General features: G+C 59.2%; 2 protein-coding genes across 6 annotated transcripts in view; one reads left to right on the top strand and one right to left on the bottom strand.

Moving 5' to 3' along the window:
• Positions 1-56: 56 nt before the first annotated feature.
• CHERP (calcium homeostasis endoplasmic reticulum protein) lies at positions 57-18,965 on the top strand. Of its 2 annotated transcripts, none has more exons than XM_053897901.1 (17): positions 57-182; positions 492-665; positions 3,888-4,072; positions 5,209-5,346; positions 5,653-5,804; positions 7,462-7,573; positions 7,689-7,778; positions 9,381-9,636; positions 10,419-10,594; positions 12,287-12,722; positions 13,944-14,182; positions 15,186-15,319; positions 15,922-16,008; positions 16,278-16,421; positions 16,505-16,621; positions 17,105-17,199; positions 17,469-18,965. In XM_053897901.1, the coding sequence occupies exons 1-17, from the start codon at positions 158-160 to the stop codon at positions 17,660-17,662; spliced, it is 2,754 nt and encodes a 917-aa protein (XP_053753876.1). In that variant the 5' UTR covers positions 57-157; the 3' UTR covers positions 17,663-18,965. The 2 variants fall into 2 exon arrangements, with proteins under 2 accessions (XP_053753876.1, XP_053753875.1); XM_053897900.1 differs by having other exon boundaries at positions 7,429-7,573.
• Positions 18,907-25,831, bottom strand: part of CUNH19orf44 (chromosome unknown C19orf44 homolog) — a 20,525-nt gene continuing 13,600 nt past the window's right edge. The window contains exons 6-10 of one of the 4 annotated variants that reach the window (XM_019416202.2): positions 24,539-24,953; positions 23,090-23,185; positions 21,083-21,249; positions 19,475-19,555; positions 18,907-19,323 (exon numbers count right to left, since the gene is read on the bottom strand). In XM_019416202.2, the coding sequence (XP_019271747.2) occupies positions 19,156-19,323; positions 19,475-19,555; positions 21,083-21,249; positions 23,090-23,185; positions 24,539-24,953 (927 nt within the window). In that variant the 3' untranslated portion in view covers positions 18,907-19,155. Of the gene's footprint in view, positions 21,250-23,089; positions 23,186-24,538; positions 24,954-25,831 lie in introns of all 4 variants that reach the window. The other 3 variants (XM_053897903.1, XM_019416203.2, XM_019416192.2) reach the window with 3 other exon arrangements.

Below are 25,831 nucleotides of genomic sequence, written 5' to 3'. Positions count from 1 at the left end.
CTTCCGCGGTTTCCCGGCGACGGCCGTAAGTGGAGGGCGGAAGCCGCCCGCGAGACCAGCCGTAAACGGCTCCCTCGCGCCACTTCCGGCCGGCTTCCGCAGACGGGGCTGGTGGGCGATCGTGAGGCGCCGGAGGACGTTCCTTGCGGCCGGAGCCATGGAGATGCCCCTGCCGCCCGACGGTGAGGCCCAGCCTCGGCTCGGGGACCGTTTCTCTCTCCCCGGAATCCCTTCTTGGCCCGCCCCGCCTTCCGGGGTTTCCGGGCCTAGGAGGGGGCGGGGCTCGGCCGCCCGGGTTCGCCTGCGGCCTCTCCCGCGGGTCCCCGCATCCCCGGCGCGCGTGTGGCCTCTATCGGGACCCGTACAAGGGCGGCCTCTCCGGGGCCCAGCCCCAGGGACCCCGGCCCGGCGGACGGGGGCTGGGACGCCAGGGCTCCCGGATTTGGGCGGTCCTCCCTGACGCCCCGCGTGGCCTTTTCTCCGTCCTCCAGACCAGGAGCTTCGAAATGTCATCGACAAGCTGGCCCAGTTCGTGGCTCGCAACGGGCCCGAGTTTGAGAAGATGACGATGGAAAAGCAGAAGGACAACCCGAAATTCTCGTTTCTGTTCGGAGGCGAGTTCTACAGTTACTACAAGTGCAAGTTGGCGCTGGAGCAGCAGCAGCGTGAGTTCTCTCCAGCTCTCAGGCCGCCCCTTCCAAGCGATTCCGTTCTCCGACTCCAGTTCGTGCCCTGCCACAAACCGCCTTCTTTCGGCCGCATGCTCAGTCTCTGAAAATGGGACAGCTCGGCCTTCACAATCCCAGGGCCCTGCCCCGAGCGGCTGCTGGGTCCGAGTGTAATAGGGAACGAGGTTATTGATCCTCTTCCTGGGCTCCGGATAAAGGATTTCTGTATTGTTTTGCAGATGTGATGACTTCGGTCAGCAGAAGTAGAGTGGCTACTTCAGTGTTTTCCAGAGCGGAAGTGATAGAGGCTGGACTGGGACCCTAGTGGCAGGTGTCCAGAACCCTTTGCGGGACTCTGGGGTCTAGCAAGATTTTTGTGCATTTCAGGTGTTTGCAGTCCAGATCTAAAAGACTTGCTCTTTGGGTTTTAGTTCTTGGCAGATATTTGCCATTTATTTATGTTCGCTGAGTTGTGTATCAGGCTTCCAGCCCTGCTCTCAAAGAGTTTAAGATGGGTTTAGAATGGCCTTTGAATAATAGTCACCGCGTGGTAAGAGCCCACATCTGTCTTGTTTAGTATCACATTTCAAGCTTGTAGATGACATTAAATGAATAAGTAGGGGGTTGCCAAGTGGTAGGCATCGAAAGGTGTATATTTCCTAAGACTATAGGTTTCCCGAAGCCAACCAGACCTTGTTTGGGTCGTTGTGTTATATAATACATGGTAGGTAGTAGGTGTTCAATAAAAAGTTGGTAAGAAACAGCAAATGTGCGTTGGCTTGAATAAACACGGTGTGTTTAGGGAGCCATAAGAGTACTGTGAGAAGCCCACCATGGCTAGAGCCTAGAACGTGTGTAGAGGAGGGAAGGGTTTGAGCTGGAGTGATAAATACCAGGGGAAAGTTTGGATTTTCTCTCTCATTCCAGTAGTTCATTTGGTGCCAGTTAGGAGTTAGGTTTGAGGTGTAGGTGGGGGTTTGCCTGCAATTGTAGGCAAATTGTTGTATGCACTTAAGTGTTTGGGAGCAACCATTCATCAGCCCCAGCACATCACCTTGAAAACAGCTGCTACAGGCAGTGGAAAGCCACGAGAGTGTTTGAGGGAAGGGAGAGGCGGGTCAGGTTTGTGGGGCCAGTGTGGAAGACAGGGTGGAGGGAGCATGAATGGAGGCTGGGACCAGTGAGGTCTGCACGTGACGGAACAGGGCATTTGATGGTAAGGTCTGAATTAGGTCAGCAGGTTGGGTCAGAGGGAGTGGGCATGGGGGCAAGTAGGTTTAAGGGGTAAATCCATGAACTAGGGCCCCAGTTGGATATTTATGAGGGTGTCATAACCAGGCAGAGGAGGACAGTGCTTTGGCCCAAGTGACCATGAGGTGAGGTGCTGTTTTCCCTGCAAGGGAGCCCACTCCCTCCCTGGACTGTCAGAAATTGGGGGCTGCTTGGGACTTGGCATTATAACGGGGGTGGGGGGGAAGGATGGGGTGCTTCTAACAGGGGAAGTTGGCTCAGGAAATGCCTTCTGCTGGTAACGACATCTCTGTTGAGATTAAAGAGGATGTCAGAGTTAGTCAGATGGAAACAGAGGAGAGCAGTGTTTAGGCAAAGGAAAGAGCCTTAGGGAGGGTTGGGAGTGGAGGGAGCAACAGCTCAGGGTGGCTAAAACCCAGAGAAGGAAGGGTTGTTGGAGTGGACAGAGGCCAGGGTACAGATGACGGAGGGCTGGCTTGCCAGGGACTTAGGAATTCTGGAAGCTTTTGGAGAGATCTTGGAGGATTTCAGTACTGTGTTCTGGAGCAGGCTTAGCCACTGTGTAGCTGGCCCTTCACCCTGGTAGTTTGAGAAGAGTGAGCCCAAGACTGTTCTAGAATGGCGCTTCACAAACTCTGGTGAAGAATTAGATTTTATTTTTCATTTTTTTAAAACCCGACCTGTTGTGGAAAGTGTACTATTGCAAAATACAATAAAGTGAACTGCGAACCATCAAGCCGCTATGAAGATGCCAGAATGATCGTTGGCCATTTGTATATTCGGTCCGGGTTTCGCCAAGGGCTGACCCTCGGACCACACTTTCACCAGCAGCACTCTGGCTGTGGTATTGCGAAGAGGTGTAGAGGGCAGGACTGGACTCGGGAGACCAGTTCCAAGGGTGATGCAGGTGACAGCAGAGTCACAGCAGTGACGGCAGGGACACAGATCGGAGTGTGATGTAGGAGGTTCCGACTTGACTACCCGGGGTGACCTGTCAGTGTAGGGTGCAAGGGAGTGGGGAGTGCCCAGACCTCCTGGGCTTCGGGCGTGGGCCTAACTGTGCCAGCCACGGAGCCTGGGAAGGGCCCTGGAGAGGTGGAGCACGTGGCGAGAGGACACGTGTGCCTGTTTGAGGTGCCTGTGGAAAGCCCGTGGGCTGTTGGGTCTGTAATCGGATCCACAGTGCAAGGAATACAGGATGGTGACAACAGAGGTAGGAGCCGTGGCTTGCGAACGTAACTGCAGCCTCGGGTTACCATGTCACGCTCCCCTGTGGGCTCGCGCAGAGAAGAGGGTGGAACTAGGCATCCCGGCATCCCAGGGTCGGGCAGGGAAAGACGACGGGGCCTGGGGGCAGCCACACAGGCCAAGTGAGACTGGGACCTGAGACCGGGCCGCCGGCCTGAAGAAGGATGTCCACAGGGGTTGGCGGGAGGGGGGTGCAGAGCCAGACCGCCACGGAACGAGATAAACGGGAGGCGCAGAATTAAAGATGAGCCTCAGCTGTAAAGTTGTTGAGAGGAGGCGTGAGACAAAGTTTTTACAGACAGAAACTGCTGAGGAGGCTGGGGAACGAGAGACCCCCTTGGGGTGGGGCTGTTTATGATCTGGGTTCAACTTGGGCTGGGGCCTGGGTGAGGGGTGGAGAGGGTGGGGGGTGATGGGCTCAGTCTCAGCTGGAAGGCCATTGGCAAGGCCAGATGGCAGGCTAGGGAAGGGCAAGGTGACGTCACACAGAAGAGGGCCCTTAGGGTCGAGGGCAGGACTAGGGCCCTTCGAGTTGAGGGCAGAGCGGGAGGAGCCGGGCTCAGAGTGAGGGGCTGCCGTGCAGCATGGGGGTCCTCTTGTGGACGGCTCAAATAGGGAGGGGAAGTCTCTGCGCCTTGGAGCTGCCCAACGGGCAGCCAAGGGGACGCTTGGGCCCTGGCCACCTCCTCATGGGGGCCACCTTTCCTCCTCTGTCACCAGTCATCTGCAAGCAGCAGGCCCCAGAGCTGGAGCCGGCCGCGGCCCTGCCGCCCCTGCCGCAGCCCCCGCTGGCCCCGGCTGCGCCCATCCCGCCGGCCCAGGGAGCCCCATCCATGGACGAGCTCATCCAGCAGAGCCAGTGGAACCTGCAGCAGCAGGAGCAGCACCTCTTAGCTCTCAGACAGGTACGGGGCCTGCTCCTCCTCTGCCCTCTCCCTCCCTCCCCTGCTGGCCCTGGGAGGAGGGGGGGTCCCGAGGAGGCCTGGGGCCCTCCCTGCTTCCCCTCTTGGTCCTGAGGCGGGTAGCCGGAGCTCAGCCTGGGCCTCAGCGTTTGCATCTGTGTGTTGGGACTGAGAATGGTTATCAGAAGAATCCGCCACCATGTGCCAGCACTGAAGACAGGGCTGCCACCCCTTGGGATGTGTTTAGCGGGGCCCCTGACGCGGGACACAGTTCTTCGTGAAGTCATTCCACGAGCTCTTTGATGCGCTGACACCCTTCGTGATGGGGTGGACGTCCACAAGTGGGGCCACGTGCTCGAAGGCCGGGTGGCCTCTGGTGCCGTTGGCCCCAGCTCCCGCTAGCTAGGCCACCCCAGGCTGTCACGGGGAAGGACCCTTTGGTCCTGATTTGTCACGGTTTGAGTTTTTGGCAAAGTACAGCAGGACGAGTTGCCAGAAAAACAGGATGAATAAAAAATAAAACACCTGAAACGCCAGCTCCATTTCTATCACTAGGTTCAAGATGTAAAACTACTGTCATTTTGCCGAAAACAAAACCTTCCAGAGCGCTCCCCCTCGGTTCCCATGCAGAGCTCGTCCGGGACTGGGTGGCCCGGCTCGGCCAGCCCTGAGCTGACTGCCCAGCCCACAGCAGCACTGGGCCTCAGCCGCTTCGCGGTCTGCGAATCTAGCGTGCGAGACCCCGCGCCACATTTTAACTCCTGTTTCCCCGACTGCTAGTGTGGTTGCTCTCTTTTCCCTTGACCGGTGACTGTATGTTGTCTTTGGACTGTTTGTCCACACTGGTCGCTCAGTTTTCATTCTGTTTTTGTTGAATTGATTGGCTGCCCCTCTGGGTGTTCGTTTTTCCATCCATCGCCTCGGGGGCAGATACCATCTCTTGCTACGCTTTGTCTTGTTCTATCTTCTCCCTGCCCGCCCTGGTCACGGCTGTGACCATGACTGTCCCCGATGCGTGTCTCGGGCTTCAGGTGTGAGGGACAGGACCTCCTGATGCTGGGGGCAGGGCGTGGATGGGCCCGGCTCAGCCTGGGCTGAGGTCCCTCCTCACTCAGCCTCCCTCCTGCTTGGCCTCCCAGGAGCAGGTGACAGCGGCCGTGGCCCACGCGGTGGAGCAGCAGATGCAGAAGCTCCTGGAGGAGACCCAGCTGGACATGAATGAGTTTGACAACCTGCTTCAACCCATCATCGACACGTGCACCAAAGATGCCATCTCGGTGAGCGCGGGAGGGGGGGTTGGGCGGACGCTCCCAGAATCTGGCGCTCCCGATGAGCTGGGAGCCTCCTGCGGCCTGCGTAGGGTGGCAGTGCTCCGGGGGGAACCCCATCTGCCCCTTGTCTCCGCTCTCGAGCGCTGCGGGCAGGTGTGCTGCTTCCGGGGAGAGGGAGCCAGAAGCCTGGGTGTGCAGCCGAGCGCTTGGACGCCACGCCCTCAGGGCCCGCCCTCGGCCTCCTGGGCGCCTGCCCGCGTGGTGGCCCGGCGGGGAGCACATCCCTGCTCACCATCGGCCTGGCTGTTGCAGGCCGGGAAGAACTGGATGTTTAGCAACGCCAAGTCCCCTCCTCACTGCGAGCTGATGGCGGGCCACCTCCGGAACCGCATCACAGCCGACGGGGCACACTTCGAGTTGCGGCTGCACCTCATCTACCTGATCAACGACGTGCTGCACCACTGGTGAGGGCCCCGCCAGGCTCCGCCTTGCCTGTCCCCCCTCTTCTGGCCCTCTACTGGGGTGCTGTTCTGCACTCAGTAGCTTGGCCTGGCCCGGGACCGTGGGCGTCGCGTGTCCAAAGACCCCAGAGGAGGATTGGTCTGAGCCATGAGCCCTCCGTCGGGAGGACACCCCACCATCCCCGACATCTTGGCCCCTTCCCTAGACCCTTCATGTCACCCGGGCCACCGTCCCCTGACTCCTTACTTTCCTCGGGCAGCTTCTGGGTGTCTTTAGGCATCTGTGTCAGCTGCCCGCTTCTCTTCGTTGACACACACACACACACACTCGCTCACTCAGTCACCCTGCTGCCCGACTCTGCTTTGCTTCAGGTCCCTCCCATGGGGTCCTCTTTGCTACCCTCTGTCCCACCGCCCTGAAACCCACCCCCACCACACACACAGCCCTCCCGAGGCCAGGCCAGCGTTTAGTTCTGCACAGCCTCTTTGGTACCTTACGACAAAGGTTAACTTAAAAAAAATCAGACACCTGAGCCAAAGCAGTCCTGGAGAGGAAACCAGAAGCACAGATTACTGGTGAGGCTAGCGCTTAGCCATCAAGACTGGCTGCCAAGTTTGGCTTTGAGCTTGGCCTGGCTGAAGGGGACGGCTCCTGCGAGAGCAGCAGAAGCTGCCCGCCTCCCTCCCGACCCTCACCCCATCTCGTCCCATCTCCTGCCGCGAGTGTGTGGTCTGGGTCCCTGCCCCTCCGCTCCCTGTTTCCTGTGCCAGGCAGATGGCTCTGTTACCACCCAGCCACTCCCTGCTTTGTCCCTCCATTATTTTTCTGCTGTGGGGAAATAGGCAGCCGCTCAGAACCTTCTCTGCTCTCCTGCTTTGACCAGCCACTGTGTTGACCAGGGCAGCTCTGCAGAGACGGCCCTGTTTCTGGTAGCTGTCCAGCCATGCTCCTCCTGAGCTCTGCTCTGCCCAGAAGCCTAGTGCTGCACCCTGTCCTCCTCCTAGGACTGCCCTCCCCTTCTCCCCTCCCCTGTCCCTCTTCCCAGGGCTGCATTCCCTGCTCTCTCGGAGCACTCTCTGGTGAGCTAGGTGCTGGGAGGGCCTTGGGCTGCTCGTCTTCTGCCCTGCATCCTCCTGCAGGAGGCAACGTGTACCACCGGGTTCTGCCACCTAACTGCACAGCCACAGGGGCCTCCACACCCATGTACACAGAGTGCCCCCCAGGAAGTTGTGAGGACGGGCCGGCTGGCATGGCCAGCACGCTCCCTCTGCCTCCTGAGATGCGGAGCTCGAGCCAAGGTCTCCTTGTGCATAGGGGGGGACAGGGCTGAGTGAGGCCACACAGACAGCTGGGGTTCCTACAGGCCTTGTGTCCATCACTGGGGGGAAAGGGTTGTCTTACTGATCAGGAGACCAGGGTGACAGGCCTTGCCCTGAAGGTCCCCAGGCTGTTCTTTCCCTCCTCCCATTGCTGTCCGTCTGTCACTTGGGCCCAGATGCCAGCATAGGTCTTGTGGGGAGCCCAGCCCTCGTCCCGGCCGGGTTGGGGGCCCGTGTCCCGAGAAGGCAGAGGGTGCTGTGGCTGGAGCCGCAATGGTAACGGGCGCGTGGCCGGGTCCCGCCCCAGGGCCCTGACGCGCGGAAGGTCTCTCCCTCACAGCCAGCGCAAGCAGGCCAGGGAGCTGCTGGCCGCCCTGCAGAAAGTCGTGGTGCCCATCTACTGCACCAGCTTCTTGGCCGTGGAGGAGGACAAGCAGCAGAAGATCGCCCGGGTACGTGGGGCAGCCGGGAGAGGCAGGGGGGAGAGGGCCGGGGGGTGGGGGGAGAGGGGGTGGTGGTGCTGAATTTTCTTCTGACGCGGTCTCTCCCTCCTCCCCCCACGTCCAGCTCCTGCAGCTCTGGGAGAAGAACGGCTACTTTGACGACTCCATCATCCAGCAGCTACAGAGCCCAGCCCTGGGGCTCGGCCAGTACCAGGTGGGCGCCACCTCCACCCGCGCCGCTCCCCGGGACCGGTGCGGATCCCCCCCAGGGCCCGGAGGGTGGGGCGTCTGCGACCCCAGCACGTTGCCACAAGTCGAGGGGACCGCAGCCCCCGCCTGGGCCAGGAACGGCTGGTGGGGTGGGGTGGGGATTTCAGAGGCTGGGTGGCGTCTTCCAAACTGGGCTCCTGCACGTGTCTCCGGGGCGGTGGTGAGCAGTGGGAGGCCGGGCTCCGAACAGCAGCCTGTGGGGGCTCCCGCCCTGTCCACAGTAGCCAGGGAGCCCCTGCCCGCTGAGCCCGCCTGCCTTTTCCCTGGTGCTCTGGCGGCCGGGCTGCCCCGTTCAGGCCCTGCTGTTGGCAGTCTCTGGCCTGTTGGCGCCGGTCCTCCGGGCTGGCTTCCGCACAACGGAAGCGTCAGAAAGCCTCAAGGCAGTCTTAGCCGTCGTGGTCGTGCCCCGTACGTGCATGTCTGCCTCCTCTCTGAGGACAGGGGTGCGGGGCCGGGAGGGGAGGACCAGCCGGGTGTCCTTGGTCACCTCTACTGTGGCACCGGCATCGCTGCCCCATCCACAGCTGCTAGAAGAAAAAGCAGAGCTCCTACCCCTTTCCTCGGGCCGAAAGGTAGCGTTTTTCTGCAGAGATCTGGTGGGAGTGTCAGAAGCTGTGTTGGCTGTGTCCTCTTGATGGTCTTGAATGCCACCTCCCCGCAGGGGAGAAGCTTTCATGCTCAGAGAGGCAGGAGGAGCAAGTGCGTGGTGTACTTTTAAAAACACTTTCCCGTTTTTTGTTGTCGTGAAATAAAACACCCGGTCGGTGACGTTAACTGCTTTTTTTCTGCTGAGTTGGTGACAACAGCTCATGTTCACGGTGCTGCCCTAGTCTCTTTGCGTATGTTATTTCACTGAGTTCTCCCTCAAATCCTTGGAGGTAGGTCCCATTACCGTTACATTTTACAGATGAGGAAATTGAGGTTCAGGGAGGTTGTGACTTGCTCAGAGCTGTGTAGCGAGTGAGGACCGTAACCTAGAATTTTGTCAGTGTTTGTGGGTTTTTTGTTGTTGTTTGTTTGTTTTTTGGTTTTTTGTTTTGTTTTGTTTTGAGTTTATTTTGAGAGAGAAAGAGTGCCGAGCTGGAGAGGGGCAGAGAGAGGGAGAGCAAGAGTCACAGGCTCATAGTGCAGAGCCCGACACAGGGCCCAAACCCACAGAACTGGAAGACCATGACCTAAGCTGAAATCAGGAGTTGGCTCCTTAACTGGCTGAGCCACCCAGGGGCCCCTCAGCGTTGAGTTTTTAACAGTCGTGTGACAGTCAAGGACATGGCTGTCGAGGCTTGTTCCCTTTACCAGGGATTTACTTAACTGCAACGAACATTCTTGTCACCGGTTTTTGGCTAGATTCGAAGGCTCTGTGCTTGTCGAGACTATTACGTGACAGTCACCTGCCTGCCTGCTCCGGGCTCCTGGGCCTCACTGCCCAAGGCACTGTCCCAGATTCCAGGGGCTTTCCGGGGTTTGCTCCAGAAGGTCTGGGCCGAGGCAGCGAGCCCTGAGGCTGCCATCCTGAGCGCCGGCTGCTCTCCTCTCTCTCTGCCAGGCGACGCTCATCAACGAGTACTCCTCGGTGGTCCAGCCGGTGCAGCTAGCTTTCCAGCAGCAGATCCAGACCCTCAAGACGCAGCACGAGGAGTTTGTCAACAGCCTGGCCCAGCAGCAGCAGCAGCAGCAGCAGCAGCAGCAGCAGCAGATCCAAATGCCACAGATGGAAGCTGAAGTCAAGGCCACCCCGCCGCCGCCTGCCCCGCCTCCGGCCCCCACACCCACCCCTGCCATCCCGCCAACCACCCAGCCTGGTACGGGGCTCCCTCAGCACCCACCCTGGGAGGCAGCTTCAGGAAGGCAGCCTTCTCCCGCAGAGAAGGACTCCGGTTCCGTGGGCCCCAAACCGGGCCCAGTCCCAGGGCCAGATTCTAACCTGTTTCCGAACACTAGGCCCGGAGATTTCACAGGTGAATATGACCAAACCCTTACAAGTCAGAGGATTCCTTTCCTGTACGAACTACCCCAGAGAACGCAGAGAGAGGAAAGCTGCCCAGGTCATTTTTTGAGACCAGAATAAGTTTTACATCAGATGGACAAAGAGAGCGATAAAGGTCCTGCAACGTCACTTCTGAATACAAATGCACAACTACTTACCACCTGAAATCCAGCAAAGTATTTAAAGGCACATCACGGTCAAATAGGGTTTGCCCCAGGAATGCGGAAGGATGGTTCGACATGTAAAGAGTGTCATGAGATAACAGATGAGCTGGGGAAGAATGATCTTTCAACAAGATGTAGAAAGGGCATTTAATAAAAATCAGTAGTGGGAATTTTTGAGCAAACGAGAGATGGGGCAGAAGTTAAGGTGTTGGGAGGCTTTCAGAGGAGGGGGTATGTCGTGTGTGAGGTCAGTCCCCCCGCTTCTCACTGCCGTCCTGTAGGCGATCGCTTTCCAGTGGGGTCACACAGCAGGGGTTTACTGAGAGGTAAAGGCCCCGCCTGGGTTGGTCCCGCAGTGGTCGCTGAACATCTTTTCGGGCGGCGCCTCCTGCTGACTGTTGTCCTTGCTAACCACCTTCCTGCCTGGCTCTAGATGACAGCAAGCCTCCCATCCAGATGCCTGGCTCCTCTGAGTACGACGCCTCCGGGGGAGTCCAGGATCCTGCCGCTGCCGGCCCCCGGGGCCCTGGACCCCACGATCAGATCCCACCTAACAAGCCCCCGTGGTTTGACCAGCCTCATCCCGTGGCTCCTTGGGGCCAGCAGCAGGTATTTTCCCAAACTTGTGGGGGGGGGGGGGTGGGCGCTGTCCTGTGTGGGTCGATGGGCTTTTCCTGGCTTGCTGGGGAAACCTGAGATTCTGCAGCATGGCCCTGGGGCTGAGCGGGTAGGGGAGAGAGACCAGCCCCACGTTGCTGAGGGGCAGGGGCAGAACAAGGCAAGTCAGCTCTTCACACCCATCCCTGCTACTACCTTCCGGCCTTAGGAGCACAGGACCCCGTGTTCTGTGAGGGCTGGGAAGCTTCATAGGGTTTGAGTACAGCCAGGTGAACGGTTTCTGCCCCTTTAACTGGTTCAGCTAGCACAGTGCCAACATTTTGTCACCCTGCAAAGAACATGGTGCTTGCGTAGAAAAGGAAGGTCAGAAACGGAAGGCTGGCAGTGCTTTCTGGGGCAGAGATGCTGCCCATTGCCTCTGGTTCCTTGGGGTCAGAATTTCTAGGCTGGGGTCATCTCATCCAGCTTCGCATGACTGGGAAATACTGGAAAGATCCGCCTGCTCTCTGGTCACTGGATCTGATTAGACAGCTTCTGGCCCGTCCCGCGGCCCCCAATGGATGCAGCCCTGCCAGGGGACTCTGTGGAGGGGGTGGGAGGGAGTCAGCTTGGGACTGACGGGCGGGGTCTGTGGCTTTGCGTCCCCATCCCCCACCCCAGCTTTAGGACAAGAGATTTAATTTCACCAAAGATTGGGCATCTCCGTAAAGACGGCTCGCGCCTCTGGGTGCCAGCTGTGAGCCGTGTGCCATTGGGCGTTTTGTGGGTGCCCTCTACTGAGGGAACAGTTCTCGTCCCCATTCTGTAGGTGTGGAAAACAGAAGCCCTCAGTGTCTCCAGGCTCCACCTTCTCTCTGGGGACTGGCGGATGGGCTCCTGACGAGGGCCACCTCCCTGAGGGTCTGCCCAGAGGCAGAGGCACGCTTGGCCTGGCCTGCCCACGTGGTATCTTACACATTTTGAAGTAACTCCCACGTTTAAAGTCTGGCTTTCTGACTTCTTGAAAGACCTGAGCGTGTGGTGCAGCCTCGGCCCGCTCTGTGCTGGCAGTCAGCGGAGCTTCCCAGCTGTGACCCTAGAGATGGGCCCTCTGGTCGTCCTCCGGGGCACATCCCCCCCCCGGCCCTGTTTGGGGTCAGAATCCCCGTTTTCAGCCTCACAGCAGCAGTTGGGTGAGATCCAGAGCTCATGTTCTCTTCCCCCTGCAGGAAGACACTTCCTGGAACGGGCCCTCGGGAGCAGACCCTGAGACAGGATTTGAGTTCGTACGGGAGGGGGCCCAGAGGACCGTGCAGGGCAGAGGGGAAGTGACAGGGAAGGGAGTGTCGTCAGAGCAGCATCCGCCGCCACGCGTCCCCGGGCCCAGCTGCTCTGCAAGCACCCAGGGGCGGGGGAACAAGAGGGCATCTGCCAGCTTCTGTGTCTGGTGGTCGTGCGGCCCCGGGGCCTGCCTGGCCTGGACGCGGGCACAGGGAGCCCCCTCTGCTGAGACGCGGGGGCAGCATTGGGAGTGTGAGCCCGGGGTGCGCCCAGGCGGCACGGCGTCCGCCACGCGGCAGAGGGAAGGAGGTGGCACCAGGTCGGGGCCGGGCCGCCTCCACGGGCGGAGGCCAGTGCCGCAGAGCGGTTGGCCGGTGCCGGCCCGGCCTCGTGGGGGGCTCACGTCCGCCCTTTGCCTTGCAGCCTCCCGAGCAGCCCCCCTACCCGCACCACCAGGGCGGGCCGCCCCACTGCCCACCCTGGAACAACAGCCATGAGGGCATGTGGGGCGAGCAGCGTGGGGACCCCGGCTGGAACGGCCAGCGGGACGCGCCCTGGAACAGCCAGCCCGACCCCAACTGGAACAGCCAGTTCGAGGGCCCCTGGAACAGCCAGCACGAGCAGCCTCCATGGGGCGGAGGCCAGCGCGAGCCGCCCTTCCGCATGCAGCGGCCGCCCCACTTCCGGGGACCCTTCCCGCCCCACCAGCAGCACCCACAGTTCAACCAGCCGCCGCACCCCCACAACTTCAACCGCTTCCCACCTCGCTTCATGCAGGACGACTTTCCCCCGCGGCACCCCTTCGAGCGGCCGCCCTACCCCCACCGCTTCGACTACCCCCAGGGGGACTTCCCCGCCGGTGAGTGCGAAGGCGCCCTCCATGGGGACTGTCCTCGGCCCCGTACACGCCCTCCCTCTCCTGCCCCTCGTTCCCGTCCCCTGCTCAGAGGAGGCGCCTCACGGATCGCCCTCCTGAGCGGGCTCATGGCGCAGCTTGGGGCCGTTGCTGCGGGACCTGGCACGTCCCCTGAGTCAAGGTGACAAGCAGAGGGTCACGGGATGTTGTGGAAGCCCAGGCCGGGCCCTTGGGAAGGCGGGGAGACGCAGAGGCTGGCGGCCCTGGTGGAGGCATGTGGCACACAGCCGGCTGGCTGGCAGGGTAGGAAGTCCTGCTCCCGTTTCCCACAGAGCCTGGGAAGAGGGCGCTGCGTCTGTCTGTCCTGCACATGAGGAAGGATGTGGGGGTTTGTGGAAGGAAAGTAGCTCCCAAGCCCCACAGTGGGCACGTGGTGCCCCTTCCTGGTTCCTTGTCTGGCTGTTTTCACCATCTTTTCTAGTTCGTTGCCAATTTTTTTTTTTTTTTTGGAAAGAATGTCTAATTTAGTTAAATTTCTCTTTTTAAAAAATGATTTCTACTCTGTCACTGCTTCTATGTTTGTTTTAAAATTCATTCTTGATCCTAAACTCAGTTGGGACCACTGAGCACATTGATGGCCAGTACAGGTTTCCCCAGGGCTGTACCAAAGCACAGGGCGTCTTGCCCCCCCCCGCACCCCCACCCCCGCTCTGGGGGCTGTGAGAGTAGGGGGTCTTCTCCCCGTCTTCACATCGGCCTCCCTCTGTGTGTACCTGTGTCCCACTCGCCTCATCAGGACGGTCGTGTTGGCCTGCCTGTGGGACCTCACTGAAAGTTACCTTTTTAAATACCCTGTCTCCAAATAACAGTCATATCCTGGGGTACTGGGGTGGGGAGGCACAATTCAGCCCATAATGTTGCTACAATGTTGTGATTTCCCTTATGGTTCCCTGTTTTTGCCTTGAGCCCACGGGTGTTGGTGTGGGTGCAGGACTGGTCCCCCCCGAACCCAGATCCTCCCCACCTGGCTGCAACACCCCAGATAGCGAGAAGCAGCTGGAGAGAAGGTGCCGGGCAGGGCTGCCCACGAGCAGGTGTTGGCATCTTTGCCCCTCACTGGACCCCCTTCCGCGGGCACTTGTCACCTTGTAGATCTCAGTTGTGCTGTCAGCGCCACCCAGATCATGACCCCCAGCGGGCCTGAGAGGAGTTTCTGTTTTGCAGAGATGGGACCCCCTCACCACCACCCTGGCCACCGCATGCCTCATCCTGGGATCAACGAGCACCCACCCTGGGGTGGGCCCCAGCACCCCGACTTCGGCCCTCCTCCCCACGGCTTCAATGGGCAGCCCCCCCACATGCGGCGACAGGGCCCTCCCCACATCAACCATGATGACCCTAGCCTGGTCCCCAACGTGCCCTACTTCGATCTGCCTGCCGGGCTGATGGCGCCCCTCGTGAAGGTAAGGTCACCATGGCAAGCACCTGCTCGCGCATGTGAGGAGTAGTGGGAGCCGCTTCCCCGCAGGCTACAAATGCTGCCGCCCGGGGCCCCTTCCCTCTGGTTCCCTACGCCCGGCCAGCCTGAGCGGTCAGTGGGAATGCGTCCAAGCCAACGCCTCTACCTGGACTTGAATCCCTGGGGCAAGAATGAGCAAGGCCCGTGTCTCCTCTGCCCCCTCCACATTTCCCTCCCGGTGCCCCAAGTTCTGTGGCCATGAGCAGCAGGCCAGGCTGGGTGTGAGGTGCAGCCCTCTTGACCCTGGCCCTGGGAAGCCACTTTGTCCAGTGGCTGACGGCAGAGGGATTTCTCAGAGAAGGTGTGGCCTCTGAACTGGGCCTGCAGGAAATCCAGGGAGGGGCAGGGGTGGGGGTGGGGGTGGGGGGCAAGGGGACCAAGGTCGGGCTGCAAACCGCTCAAGAGATGCGCTGAGAGAGGAGCCACTTCTCATCTACTCTGAGGCCCCGTCAGACTGGCAGTCGAGAAGGGCTGCGCCGGGGCGGCAAGGGGGCGGCAAACTGACCTGGTTTCTGGCGAGGGGGTTCCCTGGCTCGGGCTGATGCTGCTCTGACCCGGGAGGGGGCCCTGGGGTAGGAGCTGGGGGCACAGGGCAGAAGTCTGGCCGTATCTGCGGTCTGCATCATGTCTGTGAGTGAACCGAGGGGCCTTTCCATCATCTCACCTTGGAGATTGTGTCTCACGTGTTTTCTGGAGGGAGAACTGTGGCCTTTATTGGTCTCCAAAAAGTCCTCAACCGCCTCATTAAGGGATCAGATGACTGGTGTGGCCGCAGCCCTAGTGGGATTTCTCAAGGAGGACAGGATGAGGAACACTCGTGCCCGGGGTAACCCTCATCAGACCAGGCCCTTGTGTCCCCCACCCCACTCCCCGGTGCCCACAGCACCCTGGGTGGGCCTGACGGGGATTCCGGCTGGCGTGCGTGACACCTGTGTTCTTCACTGCAGCTGGAAGACCATGAGTACAAGCCTTTGGACCCAAAAGACATCCGCCTCCCACCCCCCATGCCGCCCAGCGAGAGGCTGCTGGCGGCTGTGGAGGCCTTTTACAGCCCTCCGTCCCACGACAGGCCCAGGAACAGGTACGGGGCTCGGGGAGACTGGGGATGCAGCTGGTGATGGGAGGGTGGCCCCTGTCCCCTCTCCTGGCCTGACTCTCCCGAGTTTAGTTTATGGGAAAGACTCCACGCCTTCTGCCCAGGGTAGTGTGAGGTCCAGGTGAGGAAAGTGGTGGCCTATACAACGCTAGGCGTAGGGGCGCCTGGGTGGCTCGGTCGTTTGGGTGTCCGACTCTTGATTTCGGGTCAGTTCATGATCTCACAGTTCATGGCCTGCCCTTTGCAGGGCCACAGGCCTGTCGTCTGGGAGTCAGAGCTCCAGGTTCCCTGTTAGGAACATCGTAGGCCCTAACAGCCGTTTGAGCTGTTTGGGGAAACGCTGATGTGGAAAAGGCATGGGAGCCGGGCGTGCAGCCCAGCCTGACTGCTTCCCAGTGGGAGGCCCGGCCTCTCGGCCCGCTTCCCCAGTGCGAAGAAGGGCGGCCTCTGCTCACCCGGGTGAGGGACCCTGCTCCGTGTCCGAATGAACGAGGGAAGGGAGGGCCGCACACCCGGACGTGAACTTTCCCCAGTTGGGTGCGGGAGGGAGGCGCACGGAGTCACACGGGAAGGCCTGTGTCTTACAGCGAAGGCTGGGAGCAGAACGGCCTCTATGAGTTCTTTCGAGCGAAGATGCGGGCGCGGCGGAGGAAGGGCCAGGAAAAGCGGAACAGGTGAGCGCACGGGGGCCCGCTCACGGTCCGCCCGCCTCCCCAAACTACAGCGGGGCCCTGCCTGTGCCGGGCAGACGCGCTGTCACGTCCTGCCCCAGGCTGGCCCGTCTCCCCCTGGCAGGGGGCAGGGGGCAGAGGGAGGTCAGTCCGGGCGGGCCTGGGGGTTTTTTCACGCGAGGCCCAAGTTAAACCCGAGACGCCAGCACCAGAGGTTTGCCCGGGGTCTTCCCGAAAGCCGGGGGCGCCGCTCACCAGCTCTCTCCCTGCAGCGGACCCTCACGGTCTCGGAGCAGATCCAAGAGCCGAGGGCGCTCTTCCTCCCGCTCCAACTCAAGGTCGTCCAAGTCCTCGGGCTCGTACTCCAGGTCCAGATCTCGCTCCTGCTCCCGCTCCTATTCCCGCTCCCGCTCCAGGTAGGCAGGGTGCCGCCCGCGGACCGAGGCCCCTCCGTGGCGCCCGTGGCCGCCGCCGACCGCCCGCCCTGTCCTCCCTGCAGGAGCCGCAGCCGGTCTCGCTCCTCCCGGAGCCGCTCCCGCTCACGGTCCCGCTCCCGCTCCAAGTCCTACTCCCCGGGACGGAGACGCCGGTCGCGGTCCAGGAGCCCCACCCCGCCGTAAGATTTCTGTCTTAACTGTCCAGTGGCCGCTGGTAGCGCTGGAACCCTCTGATGCTTTGCTGTGAATGTTGAAACCTGTCGCTAGAAGACGTGCTCCCGGTGGCCCGTGCCGAGGTGGCACCTCGGGGACCCCGAGTTGTAGCGCGGTGACAGTGGCACCGCCTCGCCCCACACCACGCTCTTGCCTTTTTTGTGGTAACGCTGTAAAGCCTGAGGCGGCGCCTGGGCTGCGTCTGACCCTTCTGGGGGTTCCGTGTGACCTGCCCTCACCGCTCGCCGTGGGGCAGGGGCCATCTTAGGGAGCTCCCCTACCTGGCTGGCGAAGATGACGAAGAAGAATGATAGAGACCCAGGATGTGTGTGTGTGTCCTCCTAACTGGTGAACCTTCACGTACGCCACACGCTGTAATGTTCTAAGAGTTTTCATTCCAATAAATGTATCCGCTCGTTTTTAAAAAACGTAACCTGTCTTAATTTTAGTTCCTCGGCTGGTCTGGGTTCTAATTCAGCACCTCCTATTCCTGATTCAAGGCTCGGGGAAGAAAACAAAGGACATCAGATGCTGGTGAAAATGGGTAAGGTTCCTGGGAAGAACCACCACCCGCTCTGGGCCTTTGGGGCTGGGGAGCCAGAGAAGGTTCCGGCTCTCTGCCAGAACTTCTACAGAGGGCGAGCCTGCGGTTTTTGCTGGCCATTCTTTCTTACCTCATCAGTTACACGCTTGCCGACCACACACGTGCACATCATTCAGCTCTGCACACGGAGTCCTGTTTCACTTCACACATAAATGTGCCAAATTTCGGCTTTCGTGGGTTATAACCGCCCTCCCCCCTTTCTTCTTAAGGCTGGAGTGGATCTGGTGGCCTCGGCGTGAAAGAGCAAGGGATCCAGGACCCCATCAAGGGGGGGGACGTCCGGGACAAGTGGGACCAGTACAAGGGTGTGGGCGTGGCCCTGGACGACCCCTACGAGAACTACCGCAGGAACAAGAGCTACTCCTTCATCGCCCGCATGAAGGCCAGGGACGAGTGCAAGTAGGCGCTCTGCGGGCGGGAGCCACGCCTCGGCCACCGCGTTGGCCACCGGGACCTTCCTGGCTTACTGGCAGTGACAGATGGTAGGGACAGCTCAGTTCTCACACAGCCTCCATCTCTGGGGAGCGGCAGAAGAGAAGGAAGGCCACAGCCTGCCTAGTGACGAGCGCCATGCTCGATAGCTTGGAAGGCCCCGGGCCCCGCCTGCAAACCGCTCTAACGTAGAAGCACGACCCCGCCAGGAGATGCCCGGGCCCGCGCGGCCAGAGCCTGCTTCCCTTGACGGCGAAGTGAGAAACACGAGACCCTGCACCCCTGGATGAGAATCCCTGACATCTTAAGGCACGGCTGTTTCGCACCTTTCCCCTCGGGCAGATCTGAGCTTCTGCTTAAACCAGTAGGAGCGTGTGGAGGAGAGGCCCTGGGCGAGTGGCCCGGCAGCCTGGGAGCGGGTGTGGGGCCAGCCGGCCCTGCCCGCCTGTGCCCTGCCGACGTGCGGTGGATGGGGAAGCTCAGGCCAGGCGCTGGTTCCAAACAGAAAAACAGACCCTTTTTGATTTGCAAAGTTACACAGGGTTCTTCTCGTTTTTACTCCAGGTCTTTAGTTTTGGAGAAGGGAATGTTGCTCTAAGAGGATCCCAGTGAGAATTTGAAACCCGATTCCTCTGAGACATGCTGGCCCTTAGTTCATTTATTTTAGTTGTTTGCGTTGAAATTTTTTCCCCCAAACGTCAGCCGTTTGCTGTACCTGCAGAAACGGAGGTTCTGAGGACACGGACCTGAGGCACCTTCAGGTCCCGGAATGACACCCTCGGAGAGTCTGTACCCTTAGCGTCTCGGCCTGTGTTTCCCACTTAGAGGAACCCAACACCAGCGCTTGTGTGGACCTTCCGTTCCAGGGTGTGGAGAGAGACCCCTGGCTGTGCCTCCCGCTCCTCATTTCCCCTTGCTGCCCCCCCCCCCGCCCACAGCCACCACCATCGAGGGAGGTGAGGCCAGGAGGGAGTGGGGTCTGCTGGGCGACGCTGGGGACGGCGTGGGACAGGCCACGCTTGGCGTCTGTGGGCAGCTCGTGCGGTGCCGTTTATTTGTACAGAAATGTTTTTGAAAAATTCTTTTCAATAAGATGCAAAGTCCTCTCCAACTTTTCAACCTGATGTGATAAAATATTTGATTTTGTTCTAGGTTTCCTGTAGCTGTGAATTGTTCAAACGTGTCTGATTCAGGATAAAACGTAAACACGTGCTGTTAACAATTTCTTGTGGATTTTACTGTTTTGCCTTCAAATAAAAACTTTTTTTAAAGACCTTTTTCTCTGCGTGTTCAAGTTAGAAGTGTGCTCCAGCCGAGTCGGGAGCAGGCGTGCCTGGAACACAGAGACTGCGTCCGAGTCGTGCGGTCAGGTCAGGAGCTGCCCTGGCGCCTCAAGTGGGTGTGCCCGGCGTGGACACCTGGCCTGGGCTCCTGCTTAGCAGACGGGGCTGCGGCCCCTCCCGTCTATGTCCGCTCACTGGGCGGCCAGCACCCGGCCGGCACAGCCGCTCCGCGGGGCTCCCGACAGGCTGGCATCCTCCGTCCGGCCGTGAGTGGTGACCGCTCCACCCATGGGGCCACTGCCACCGGCCCGCGCGTCCCCTCGGGGGCCGGGCGAGTTCCACTACTCTGCTAAAGAAGGCTGGAGCTGGGATTCCACTCGGGTGAGTCCTCGGCACCGCCTGCCCCCCGCCACTGTCCCCTGGAAACCAACGTGTGTCGCAGCCTCGCAGCCGGTGTTCTGGACCCGCTTGTCCGTTCAAACCCACGAATCCCGCCTCACCTCCGGTCCCCAGAGCTCCTCCTCCACCTCCTCCAGGGCATCCTCCATGGACAGCGGGGCAGGCCTGTGGTGCCTGATGTACTGTGGGGCAGAGGACAAGGGGCCGTCACCACCGCCACCTCAGTCCACTGAGGCTTTGGGTGCTGGAGGCAGCCTGTCCCCAGTGGCTCCCGGGCAGGTGGGCAGAAAAAGACCATGACGCAAAGCCACGTGACAATGCTGTGGAAAGAAGAGGAGAGACAAACCCAGACAGGCTCTGGCCAAGGCACCTGCGAGGGATGCGCCCTGACTGGGTCTGAGAGGGAAGCATGACCACGGCTGGGGGTGGGGGGAGCTGGCAAGTGGGGCTACTGGGGGCGCCCTCAGGGCACACGGGGCGGGCAGAAGGGCCCAGAGCAGGCCGTGAGGAGCCACGGGGGGCTATAGGCAGGTGACATGGTCAGATCACTTCAGCTGTATCCCACCAATCGATGTGTATGACCAACTGAAGTCAAAGAACCCCGCAGGGGTGTGATCATCAGAGTCCAGGATGCGGGAAACCGTCAAAGAAACAACCTGTTTACTTGAACAAATGAACTGCAAGGAAACATCAAAGAGATGGGGCAGGGGAAACCGGTAAGCAGGGGTTCTCAAAGTGGGTCCCCTGTGGGCACCAGGGGGAACACCCGCTCCCAGGCCCACCTCTGCTGCCAGCGGAACCCTGGTGGCCCTCGGGGTCTGATGCCGCTCCGAGCCAAGAACCACCGCCCTAGGCCCTAATCGGGAGGCTAAAAAGACCCCAAACATTGATGTACAGGCTTTGGATTCTGAGGAAACAAATAGCAACAAAATGTTTGACTTGCATGAGCCAAGTGGGAATCTACCCCTGGATATCCACCAATACTAAGAAAATAAGAAAAGTCCATTTGGTTTGGGTGTTATAATGATACTGTGACCCTTGTTCCAAAGTCCTTAGTTTTAAGAACTACAAAGCAAGATATTTGTGGATAAAAGGATAGAAATGACCGTGCAGGAGTTCATGTGGTGTGATGACATCTCTATAAACATTATCATATCTAATACCCAGTATGCTATATATCTTATAACATACAGTATGAAACATACATAATATTGTATATTTCATACATAATGTTCCTATTTTACACAGGGAAAATCTAAAGAATATCGAATTCTCTCTGAAATTGTGGAGGGCTTTATAAATTACCTACCTCTGTAACAAAATTTTTACAAAATGAGAAGAAAATTTTTACAATCGAACAAAACTTAAATTTAGGGGGGAGCGAGAGGTGAGTGTGACAGTCTTCGCACTTCGGCCCACAGGGCTGGGCAGAGCTTGGGGACGGGTCTGCAGAGGGACAGGAGCCCCCACCGAGGAGGTCCCCTTTGCTCCAAGGTCACACACAGCCTAGCCAGCCGCAGCCCGCGCCAGGCTGCCTCTCGCTGCCCCCGTCCCATACTGCTCTCGCCAAGGACGAGGACAGCTCCTTTCCCTAGGACTGTAGGTGACTGGGCCCACGGTGTCCCTGCTGCCCAGGCTGAGCCCTGTCCCCCTTCGCGTGCAAAGGCCCCTGCCCTCTCTCCCAGGAAGGGGGTGTGTGCTGCGGTCACCTGTTTGGTTTCCTCCAGGGTGTGGTAGTGGAAGGAGTCTCGGTCCAGGGACTGCAGGAGGGACATGTGCAGGTGCCGGCTGGCCTCCACGAACTGCTGCGTCAGGCTCAGCTGCTGCTTCAGCATGTCGTTGAGCGCCAACGCGGCCGGGCTGTAAGCTGTCAGGGCTGTACCAGCTCCGTGTCACTCCGCCCACCTGCCCGCCTGTCTCCCCAAGGGTGAGGCTCTGGGCCACCCCCCCCCCCCCGCCCTCACCCCGCCCTCAGCAGCGTCCCCGCGGGGCCAAGGGGGGCTGCCTTCTGGAAGTGCTGCCACCAGAAACACTGCTGTCTGCGGGCTTGTGTGGGACCCTCAGGAGCTGCACGTGGGATGCTCGGCTCCCAGGCAGAAACGGAAGCCTCAACTAAACGTCCCACCCGCGGGAAGAAGTCTAGGAAACCCCAGGTTCTGCAACCGCACGATGTGAATCCTGATCGCACCACTGAGCTGGACACTGAAAAACGGGTAAGAGGAGGGGCGCCTGGGGGGCTCAGTCGGCTAAGCGTCGTGGCCCTTGGTTTCGGCTCAGGTCATGATCTTGCGGTTCGTGAGTTCCAGCCCCACGTCGGGCTCCGTACTGACAGTGCGGAGCCTGCGTGGGATTCTCTCTCTCCCTCTGCCTCCCCCAACTTGTGCCGTCTCTGTCTCGAATAAACTCTTAAAGAAATGGGTAGGAGGGTAAATCCTGTTATGTATCTTTAAACATAAAACTAAAATACTTAAAATTAAAAATACAATTAAAGGGGCTCCTGGGTGGCTCAGTCGATTAAGCGTCTGAGTCTTGGTCTCAGCTCAGGTCGCGATCTCATGGTGCGTAGGATTGAGCTGACAGCACAGAGCCTGCTTGGGATTCTCTCCCTGCCCCTTCCCTGCGTGCGCTGTCTCTCTCTCTCTCTCTCTCTCTCTCTCTCTCTCTCTCTCAAGAATAAATAAGTAAACTTTGAAAAGTACAATTAAAAATAAAAAGTTTTAATTAAATTCAAAATATGTTGAAAAATGGAAGCTGTGTAACTGTTAGAAATGATCATTGTCAGACTACAAGAGAACAGAAAAATCTCTGAGGTAATAGCAAGCTAAATGGAAGAGTTTTTTGAAAGGATACAAACATTTCAATTGTTACAACCTGTGCATTTTAACGTCTTCGTCTTTAAAAAAGTTGAAAATGGCAGGGGCGCCTAGGCTCAAGTCGGCTAAGCAGTCGACTTCGGCTCAGGTCGTGATCTCGCGGTCCGTGAGTTCGAGCCCCGCGTCGGGCTCTGTGCTGACAGCTCGGAGCCTGGAGCCTGCTTCAGCTTCTGTGTCTCCCTCTCTCTCTGCCCCTCCCCACTCATACTCTGTCTCTCTCAAAACCAAATAAACGTTAAAAAAATTGTTTTGTTTTTAATTGAAAAGGGAAAAAAAAACCCAAAAACCCAAGTCCTAGATGGACCTTTGTTTGTGCCCTGTGAGCCACCAGTGGCCCCGTGGGGACCTGACGCGCCCTGGGCTTCCTCGGCAGCTGCTGGGAGGGCCTTCCCCCTGCCCCAGGCTGGACCGGGCCTCCCTAGGACCCCACAACTCCCCCAGACTCTGAAAGGAGTCCAGGCCTGTGGCCACCACGCTGGCTCACACTCAGGACCTGCTGAGCATCTTCAGGGGAAAAAGCACCATGTATTCTGGACGCGAAGCCTCAGAGGGGAGCGCGCAAAATAAAAGCAGTGCGGCGGGGGTGGGGGGCCTAGAGGTGTGTTACTCCCAACATTCCTGTCTTATCCGACACGGGTGTCCTTTGGCAACACGGACCAAAGGTTCTCAGACACCCAGTCTGTCGTCAGGGGTCCTAGGAACCGGGGCAGTTGCCTGTGACCACGTCGCCAACAGACTCCCCAAACCCAGCACTGAAGCGGGGCAGCAGCCCTCCCGGCAGGGGCAGCCCTGCAGCTAAGATGCGTCCGCTTCACCGCAAGGACCCGCTGAGGGTACCGTTACCTTCTATGGAGTCCGCGCTGACGACGTGGCTGGCAATGGGCACGGGGTCCACGTAGGCACCTCCCAGAGCCGGTCCGACGGCCGCCACACCGGGCCCTGTCCCAGAGACAGAGGGGGAGGGGCCGGTGGGCAGGATTCAGAGCGACTTTCATCAACGGATGAAATAAGCTACACGAGTCTGTGCTTTCCTCTCCCGAACAGGACAGCCACCTTCTTGCTTTGTTAACCTCCTTTATGATTTCCCCGAACCTGCCTCCGTCTTCCTGGAGGCGTCTCCTGGTACAAGTCTGCTGAGCGGGCTCAAGCCATCACCGCAGTCCGTGACATCATGCCCTCCCCTCCTTCTCCCCTCCATCCTTGGGGCCACACGAAGGCTTCGGAATGTTCCCGGGACTCTGATAAGCTGGTTGATTTAGACTGCTGTTTTCCTCTTTCGATATCAGGCCTAGTCGAGGAAAACGGCACCAGCTGGGTTTTACCAAAGGGCTCTTTAAGTCGCAAAATAATAGAGACAGAAACGCGCACATTTGTCAACAACAGGCTACGTTGTCAGGCAGCGGGAGGACGTGGAGAGGAGCACAGAGGCTTCTACGTCAGAACTGGGCCTCCACTACCCTCGAAGGCCTTCTAGTGATCTGACTTGGCACGTCTGACTGGCTTTCCTCCCCGAGAAATGAGAAAATGGTCATGACCTACCCCAGCGTGCAGCCCAGGCTGAGACACGGCTAAGCCCCCCTGAATCAAAATGAATACAGCAGGTGAGAGTGTTATGCCCTCGTGCAGTCCAGGAATAACCCTGGCTACGCTGTGGGCAGCCACCTAGGCGAGAAAAGAGAGCGGGGGGACGTTTAAAAGCAAGGGACCTTTCCACCCAGAAGGGCCAAGACTGAAACTGGAGACAAGACAGACGCCTGGAAACTCACACCGGCCATGAAGAGCAATGTCCCCTGCACCACAGAAGAGAATCCACCACAACACACCGCACCGGGACCCCCAAGCCACCTGAGGACTCGCCGTCCCAGGTGGTGGTCCCACGCTCAGTGCCATCCCCAGGCTCGCCCTGGGCACCGCCAACATTTGGGGCTGGGTCATCTCCTGGCAGGGCCAGCCTGGGCACCGCAGGACGTTGGGCAGCATCCCTGGCCTCCACCCAGTCATGACAGCCCGAACTGGCTCCAACCTCGCTGAGGTCCCCCGGGGGCAGGCTCACCACAGCTGAGAACCACCGCCTTAGTCCCTGATTCTGAAACCTTTCCGGAGGTTTTAGAGCTCGGGAGGCAGTGGGAGACACCCAGGGCGGCTGCCCCTCATCGTTGCAAGAGGGAACGGGGCACCGAGGCCCCCCAGCTGGTTAATAATGACAGACCCTGAAGCCTTCGTCATGCTTCCAAGGATGCCCGCGGCACGCGCCCTGGGAGCCGGCGCCTCCCCCCGGGCCCGCACACTTACCCTCCACCCACTGGTAGGTGAAGGCGGGCTCGAGGGTCTGCACAGCCGTCTCCTTCATGATGACTCTTGTAACGTCCCCGACTTGCTTTTTCCAAGGCTTGAGCGTTGGCAGGGGAAGGTCTGTCTTCAGGCTTGCAGAGAATTCTGACAGAGTGTCCAGCGTCCTTTCAGGAGACTCGGAACGGGCCCTTGACTCGGATGCTGTCGAATTTGGGGATTTTTCAAAATCTTCTGAGTAAGCCGAGCTCACTGTGCTGGCCGTGGGCTCCTGAGACGTTGGCCTCGGGCTGGAAGCATCCTCAGGCCCGGCAGAGGAAGCCGATGGCTCGCTCAGGCACTCTGAGACCTCGCTTCCAGTGGGAGGGCCCCCTGCCTGGGGACTTTGGCTGGATGCCTTTTCCCGCTGGCCTTCTTTCTAAAGGGAGGGTGACAGAGGTCACGGGAAAGTGGTTTCAAATGATCAACACGCTCAAAGTACCACCGCATTAGAACGGAGTGCAGGGTACCCAGGGGGCCCAGCAGGGAAGGGTCCACGCTCGTCCTTCAGGGGTTTTGAGCAGGCCCAGTACCATGAGCAATATTCTTGAGATGCTTTGGGGCTGCTGTATTTTAACACTGATGGTGTGAGCATGTGTAGGGGGCACGTGGTTGAAATCCGTTACAATGTCATTATTATGTATTATTAAAACAGTGCCTGCAGGTTCCATAGTGAGGAGGTTACTAATATGGCAAGAACCACAATGGGGCACTATGATGAGTACAGGTCAGCGCGGCGTTCTTATGGGGCAGTTTAAGTGGGACCCCCGCTTTTTTTCTTTTTTCTTTTTTTAAGTTTATTTACTACTTATTTTGAGAGAGAGGGACAGCATGAGTGGGGGAGGGGCAGAGAGGGAGAGAGAATCCACACTGTCAGCGCAGAGCCCCCACATGAGGCTCAGACTCACGAACCGTGAGATCGCGACCTGAGCCAAGGTCAAGAGTCGCACGCTCCGCCGACCGAGCCAGCCAGGCACCCCTAAGAGGGACCTGCTTTAATCACCTGCCACATTAACTAGCTTTATTCTGTTTTCACCTACATCAGGATCTCTCACCCAGGGCACTCCTGACACCTGAAGCCTAAACACTCTTTGCAGTGGGGACCGTCCTGTGCATTGCAGGACACTGAGCGGCATCCCTGGCCGCCACCCACCAGACGCCGGCAGCAATCTCCACCCCAGTCACAATAATCAAAACTGTCTCCAGACGTGCCAAGGGTCCCCCGGGGGTTAGGTCAAGACCCACGGGCCTAAAGGA

The sequence above is a fragment of the Panthera pardus genome, unplaced genomic scaffold (assembly GCF_024362965.1).
Source record: "Panthera pardus isolate Hobbes unplaced genomic scaffold, ASM2436296v1 HiC_scaffold_8, whole genome shotgun sequence".
NCBI lineage: Eukaryota > Metazoa > Chordata > Mammalia > Carnivora > Felidae > Panthera > Panthera pardus.
Note: the sequence above shows the minus strand (reverse complement) of the source record. Positions and strands in the feature narration are given on the sequence as shown.